The 7644-nt window shown below is 38.6% G+C and overlaps 1 protein-coding gene across 1 annotated transcript in view; it reads right to left on the bottom strand.

Moving 5' to 3' along the window:
* LOC107658732 (dedicator of cytokinesis protein 4-like) overlaps positions 1–7644 on the bottom strand; it is a 117769-nt gene that overhangs the window by 41578 nt on the left and 68547 nt on the right. Inside the window, exons 15-21 of the mRNA XM_016447384.1 lie at positions 7218–7252; positions 6804–6966; positions 5378–5484; positions 3180–3333; positions 2931–3028; positions 2739–2822; positions 2552–2652 (exon numbers count right to left, since the gene is read on the bottom strand). Coding sequence (XP_016302870.1) covers positions 2552–2652; positions 2739–2822; positions 2931–3028; positions 3180–3333; positions 5378–5484; positions 6804–6966; positions 7218–7252 — 742 coding nt within the window. The remainder of the gene's footprint in view (positions 1–2551; positions 2653–2738; positions 2823–2930; positions 3029–3179; positions 3334–5377; positions 5485–6803; positions 6967–7217; positions 7253–7644) is intronic.

Raw genomic sequence — 7644 nt, 5'->3', positions numbered from 1 at the left:
GGAGCCTATCGCTCCCAGTTTGTGCTTTGAGGGCCCGCCTCAGCTTGAGAGCTGAGAGCGCTGATCCCGAGAACTCCATATGCAATGATACTGAGTTGTTAGGTCCGTCCTGTCACCTCCTTGGTCAGTTGCCTCTATGCTGGGACCCTTTTGTTCCTTGTTGAAATGTGCGATCCCCTTTTAAGCTGGATCCCATTTCTGATGTCCCATTTGCGGTCAATCTGCTCCCCGGACATGGCCGTGCTCCCCTCACTGTGGGAGGGTCTTTTATGAGCTCGCCGGTCCTGGGCAGATTATGTGAGTCCTTCTCTCTACTTGAGAGCTAGGTACTTTGCCCCTGGGCTATTGATCGCTTCGGTCGAGCTGGGTTCCTCTCTTTTAGTTAAGTCGAGCCCTCCACTCTTTGAGCTCTGTGACAGCGACATCAGATAGTTTGGCCGCTTGCTGCCTCCCTGATTAGTTGCCCCTATTTGGTCAAGCCTAGCAGTGCTCCCCTCACCTGAGAGGTTTAAGCATTCTGTGCACTTTCTAAAATCCTGTATGGTAAGGGTTACGCACTGTCAGCCTCGTTCCCTTTCTCTGAGTTGGTTTAGGCCCCGGTTTTCACCTTGGGCTCCACTCAACTTATGTATCCCTGTTGATACATTTCTGAGCAGGGTGATGCTACCAAAGATCTGTCAAGCCAGTTTTTTGACCAAGCTCATTCAGAGCAGGCAGTAGCCCCCTGCGTGACAGGCCAGGGTCTGGTTTGTTTTTTTAGACACCTGTCCGTATCTCCTCAAAGGAATCTCTTTCTTCTGATTCCAAGCCTTTGAGCTCTGCCCTAGGCTCGGGCTTCCCAACCCAGCCCTTATCAGGTAAGTTGTTTAGGGTATGCAGCTCAGGATCTTAGCCGGAGGGTATAATGTCACTGACAGCCGTCAAGGCATCTTAGGGGCAACTCCCAAGGCCATGGTAGAGTTGGTATTTAGTGCTCGCCATGGTTTCTGGCATGCACTCCCCTCAGCATGGCGGCGTGGGTATAACGTTCCCCATAGCGACCTCTAGAGGACACAGTTCAAAATTCCCTCGGAAGGGAACGTCTCAGGTTATGCATGTAACCATGGTTCCCTGAGAAGGGAACGAGACAATGCGTCCTCTAGTTCCCTTGCCATGATTCGGACGGAAACTTCAGATGAAGAAGCCGGTGACGTGTTCTCCCGGCGCCCTTTTATACTGTGATCGCGCCGGGCAATGACGTCATAGGCTGTCGCCGGCCAATGTTATTGTCGTGTTCAGATGCATGCTTCAGATACCGGTCACGCTGAAGGCGTTCCCCATAGCGACCTCTAGAGGATGCAGTGTCTCATTTCCTTCTCAGGGAACCATGGTTACATAAGCAACCTGAGACGTTTTTACGGATAGGAGAGAGAAAGTGATTGGAAACAGATGTAGGGTGCAATGTAGCATGCAAATGTTGCAATCCGGATTCAAACTTGCATTGTCTGAAGGAGTACCAAAGCCCAATGTAACCACTAAGCCATGTGTCTGCCAATTATCGATCAAGTTTTTTGTGTCTTCTTCCCAAAACATTAGCATTCTAATCGAGCACGTCTTTATTCTGAATTTCAAACAATCAATAGAAAAAAAATAGATCTAAAATGCAATTTTAAGTGAAGCCGTGATACTGCAGGAAAACAAGAGAGACTTCTTAATCACAGTGTATCGTAAAAGCTCATGTATTGCAACATAAAAAGAAGCATTGCAATCACATCTGGCATTTTGACTGATTTCCTAGCATTGCAGTGAGAAGTTGAAGGAAAGTGACATCCATCGCACCGGAGCGTGTGAAGTACGAGAGGAAAGTTCTTGAGCTGATCTTCCAATGCTCTGCAAGCATGCGGTTACATGGTTTTTAAGAGACTAAATATCACAACAAAAGGAGAACTGAAAGTCAGAACGGAAGAGACTTTAAATGAAAGAGCATGACGCAATATATTTGCACCAGTGAGCAAGAATAACTAGAAATAAAAAGATGTGTCTAAACACCCCATGGAACTGGACTGTTGTGGCTTTCAATCCGTGTCTATTAGATTTGATTCTAAACTATATGTTAAAATTAATTTCTGCAAATAAACTGTACAGTCTTTCTAATTTTTCAAGTGATCTTGACAGCTGTCTGTTTGATTCTGTCCAGTTTTTAACGTAATTGGTTGCGTAACATGCACATTCGACAACTGTGTAGGCTGTAATGTGGGCTGATCTCTGACCCAGATGAATGAACATGCAAAATGAAGTGCTATTCGAGTGAGGAATCAGTGCTTTGAGAGAGCTGCGAACAAACGTCCAGGACAAAAACAAACTATACAGTGACCCTACAAAGTATTTAGACACTTAAGCCACATTCAATGCATCAAATATCATGCATTATATAACAAAACCTCAACACAAGTGGCATTTACTTTAATGAAAGACAGCACAAGCACACATTTACACCTCTACATTTCCACTTCAAATCAATGGATCGATTCCAGGCGTCCTGAGAGTTAAACGCTTCTGATTTTTAACATACCTGTATGACAGGGCTCCTGCAAAGTGGCTTTCAATGTAGGTGTCCATGACTGGTTTAAAATGCTGAAACTTGCTGTCCTGGAGCAAGTTTATAATGTGCACCTGAATGACGAAAATGCACACTCACAGTAAGCAACATGCAATTTCATTGGCCTCTATTGTGTAAAAAAATGAGGGTCTGTACTTACCAGACAATCAAACACCTTGAGTGCATATCTTTGTGAACTCTCATCCAAAATGCCAAAAAGCGTGTCCAGTGTATCTTGTAAAAACTGATTCGAGATATTTGACTTTATTAGTAAATATGCACCAATTAGGGGAAAGATCACTGTGATTGACAAGTTCATTAACCAACAGCAAGGCTGTGAAGGGCAGCTGACCTTAACTATTTCTGAGCCATCGATCTCTTTGAGTTTAGACAGGCTGTCGCTGATTCTCTCCGGATGGGCTCTCCACTTCAGTAAGTCCAGCATGTCACCTGCAGGAAACAGCCAATAAGCAATCAGTGTGTGAAACTTCATGCCAGATACCCAAATGTTCCCATGTTCTGTGATGCATCATGCCAAGAAAACTTCCAACTAGGGACGTTTTGTCCCATCATATCCTGTACAAAGAGACACACACATTACCGTTCTGAGTGAGTTTGGTAGAACAGAGGAATGATGTGATCCATAGGGATTCCTTAGTGCCTTTCATAGTTTGGTTGTTGCCGGGCAGATTTGATTTCGAGAAGGGCAGTTTGAGGTAGCGAGCACAGTCTTGCAGGTTAGCGTTCTCCTCACACTGGAAAACATGCATGAAAAAGATCCTGACAACTGTTTTATCCTATTTTTTTAATATATGCAATTTAATAATTAACACATCATAACACAACCAAACAAACAAACAAATATATATGTATGAATTCTTGCAAAAAGAATACCAAAAAGAAATATAGATATGATTTTTTTTGTTTATATTTATAAACAAATTATAAATCTACACATATTTATACATGTATAAACATACAGACCTATATATTCATATATGTACAGTATGTATCATATGGTATATAATTTAATTATAGATATAAACAAAAAAATTTATTGCAAAATTCATAAATACATTAATTTAAAATAATTATATAACTAAATATTAAATAATATTTTAAATACATAAATTATCAGAAATGTATATGGAAAATTCTTATTTTACTATTTAGCAGTGTCAATTCTTGACTTTCAATTATTCAATTATTACGCAATATAATCTAAAAATAAACAAATAAATAAATAATATAAAAACATGACTATTGTTGTTTATATTTATAATTAAATGATATACGTTTATAAGTTAAGGTAACCCCAACCATATGCTACATAATGTACATATATAAGTCTATATATTTATACATGTATAAATATGTGTAGGTTTATTATTTATTTATGAATATAAACAAAATAAATCATATCAATATCATATTGTTGGGCTTACCCTAACCCATAAATATATACACAAATATTGAAACAAAAATGTCCACAGCTAAATAGTAAAATCAGAATTATTTTCCATATACATTTCTGATAATTTCTTTATTTAAAATATTATTATTTAATATTTAGATTTATAATTATTTTTAAATTAATGTATTTATTAATTTTGTAAAATCTTTTTTTTTTTACATAATGGGTTACTAATTGTACTTAATGTACATTTAATCAAAAATACAGTATAGACATATACTGTATGTACGTATAAGCTTCCCCTAGGGGAAAAAATTTATATATAATAATTTTTTTTTTTTTTTTCAAGGAAACCTTTAACATTTTGCAAAACTTATTTTGTGTTCGACAGAAAGCACAAAGTCATGTGGGATTGTAACGAAGGTAAGTACAATGATGACAGATTAGTTTTATTTTTGGCTGAACTATTGCTTTAATTAGAATCATGCAATCGCTCCACATTCAGTCAGCAGTTCTGTTGCCTCTAGCAGAAATGCAAACAGCTGACATTTCTTTTTCTATCATTTATCTTGCTCAAACTGCTACACGTACTGTAAGAGGTCAGCAGAACTGCTGTCGTACATGACCAGTGACACAGCTCAGTGCAATATTACAGGATTCAGTGATCTCTAGTGTTACGTCAAGACATGTGTGTAAACGCTGGAGCAAACCGGCCTATTTCAGCGGGTGTAAATAGGCCACGAGAAGCTCACAGCATCATACTGGGCCTGTTTATGGGCTAAGCCTCCCTGAGGCTACACACATTGATCCATATACACAAATAAAATATATTTTATAGGTTGTACATTGTTAGATTTAAATGGGACATACGTTAGACTGTTTTTTAATTGCAATTTTTAAAATAAAAGGCTACATGTACATGACTAAGCTGCAAAAATGGGCTGTTCGTAAATCATCAGAACATTATTATAGTCTTTTATTTGTTTAGCAAAAGATTCTTTAATGAACTGATGTACTAATGGAGTGTGAGGGGTGATGGTACAACATGACACGAATAACAGCAGCTCTCTGTGTCTGTGCATGTATGTTTGTGACCTCTTTTAAGCCTGTTAAATCCACAAACACTTCCACGGTCTGCAATTACCAGAGCTGTGCCCGAAGCGTGCTGTTAAATTGGGTGTGCCACAGGGATGTGTTTTCCGACACGGTTATTTAACTCCTACACTTTTTAATGAGAAGCCACTTTTTGAATTCAGGACTTTGAGGCAACAAGGAGCATGCAGAATGAAATAAGTGTCAGCCAGGACAATTTGTCATTTGACATACAGTTGCTCTTAAATTGCATTTGTTGCAGAAAAGCCAATGAGACATTTTGACAGCTGTACCTTATGAACGATGAGCTCGTGGGTGCCGTCGGGCAGAGTCCGCCCGTCTTCCTGCATTAGAGGAACGAATGAGAAGCCGAACAGCTTCTTTTCCCCCTTGTCTTTTGCTGGAGAACACAAACACTGTATATTACAAGCCAAATCCATTTAAAACTCCTTAAAAAGAAAATACAGTTTTTATGCTGGAACTAAACATTGACATTTAATCTGGAGCTTTAGGCCACTACATGTCTGTGACCCTTCTTGACAATATCAGGAAAAATAGTCACAGCCATACAGAAAATATGTTGTGTTTTGGATGCTGGTGTTAATGAGCAATACATGCTTGGCAAGCCAGTCATCAAAATGTAATGATTAAATTAACAATTCATATACCTTAATGACTACATTATCCAGTCTTTTCGTAATTCTGAGGAAGAAAGAATGGATAATGTACAATATTTGGAAAATATATATATAATGTAAAATATACATATATATGTATGTGTACATATATATTACAATTAATTAATATATTAATATATATTAAATAAAAATAATATTTAGCATTATTATTTTATAATTATTAAAATAATTATTTTATATTATTTTATTATTTATTCATAGAATTTACAAATGTAAAATTGTGTTTACACTTTTTATATAATGGTTTATTACCTTTTTACATTTATTCATAACGTCACTGTCTTTGTTATCTTGCTTAAACCCGAACTTTTGGATTTATTTTTCTCTTTGAGTCATGCCACTTACAGAGGCATAAGTGTCTTTAGACAGGAAAAATCACAAAAAACAATGTCTCACACATTCAAAAGTCAACTACTGAATAACATAAGAATAAAAATAGGCCGCACATGGCCAGTGACATCATTGTGTCATTTCATTTGCACAAAACCAAAGCCACATCAACCAATCATTTGGCTCCAGCATCATTATTCTGAATAAAAACCTTGATTCTCAACCCTATACCAGCACCAAAACTAGCATAAACCAATTTGGACCAGCACAAAAATTCATACTGGTCAATAGATCAATGAATGATGTCCTTCAGATGATTTGAGGTGTTTTGGTGTACAGGAAGTCTACACATCTGACAAATACAGAACTGAATTAAGCACATATGCTTAACTGGAAATTATTTGCATAAAAAAAGACCCAAAAATACCCCTTGGTGATCTCCACTTCTGGATTATACTTGCCCATATTAAGTGCCCATTAGTGATGCTCTGACTCACACGGTTCACTGCTACATCTCCTGCACTCTCCAACACTCATTTGAAATTCAGCCCATTTAACTTCCTCTCTCAAGCTCTGCATCTATTAAGTGTGGGAAATACTGTCTTGCCTCAGTCTTATGTGAATATGAAATGCATCCTAAAGCGAGGAACAAAAAGAACAATGGTTTTCTCATCAGTCGCGTCGGACTTACTGGAACAGTGGCGGAACTCGAAGCGGACATGAGAGCCCCGGAACATGTCGACTGGGATGGGCAGCTTGATTAGCTCCGCCCAGCGCGGGCTGTTGTTGTGGTAAAGCACGAAGGTGTGATACTCGTCTCCGCCCGGCTCGCCCGAGCCCACGGCCACAAACCCCTGCAGAGAGACACAGTCGGCACAGACTGAGTGTGAGAGGATACGGAAAACCACAAACCTCTCACCGCTCCACCTCGATGGCTGTTTGTCAGCCATGACTGTGAGAAAACTATATGCAAGATTTAGATGAGCTTGACATCTTTAATGCTGTTTCATATTACCTTAGCAATGCATTTTTAGTTCTGGTATCCTAGATTGTCTGTACTCGTAAGAAAGCAATGGGAACAGGACACATTTATGAGTTGAAAAACCTTGAGGATCTGTCCATCGGTGTCCAGCGCGTAGACGGTAGGAAATATCAGTTTACATTCCAAACATTCATTTTGCCATTAATTGTAATAATCCAGTGAGACTTTTGCTTGCACAAGGAGTCTGACAACAGCCATTGCTCCTCACAGAGATATGATCTCATCATCATCCAGTCTGTCTGGAATGACATTAAGAAACAGAACAAACTGAGACAGACTAAATCCAGAAGAACTGTGGCAACGTCTAAGATGCTTCAATAAACCTACCTGCAAAGGCTACAGTACTTTTAAAAGTTTTAGGCACTTTTTAGGCACAAAATAATTATTTATTTTGGTCAGGTGACAAGGCTACTTTCACTTTGAAAAGACGTGCTAGCTGAGAGGAGTTTCGTCAAAGCTGACTAAAAGTGATCGAGGATGGATAATTTCG

Source organism: Sinocyclocheilus anshuiensis, unplaced genomic scaffold (genome assembly GCF_001515605.1).
Source record: "Sinocyclocheilus anshuiensis isolate Anshui unplaced genomic scaffold, SAMN03320099.WGS_v1.1 scaffold283, whole genome shotgun sequence".
Lineage (NCBI taxonomy): Eukaryota > Metazoa > Chordata > Actinopteri > Cypriniformes > Cyprinidae > Sinocyclocheilus > Sinocyclocheilus anshuiensis.
Note: the sequence above shows the minus strand (reverse complement) of the source record. Positions and strands in the feature narration are given on the sequence as shown.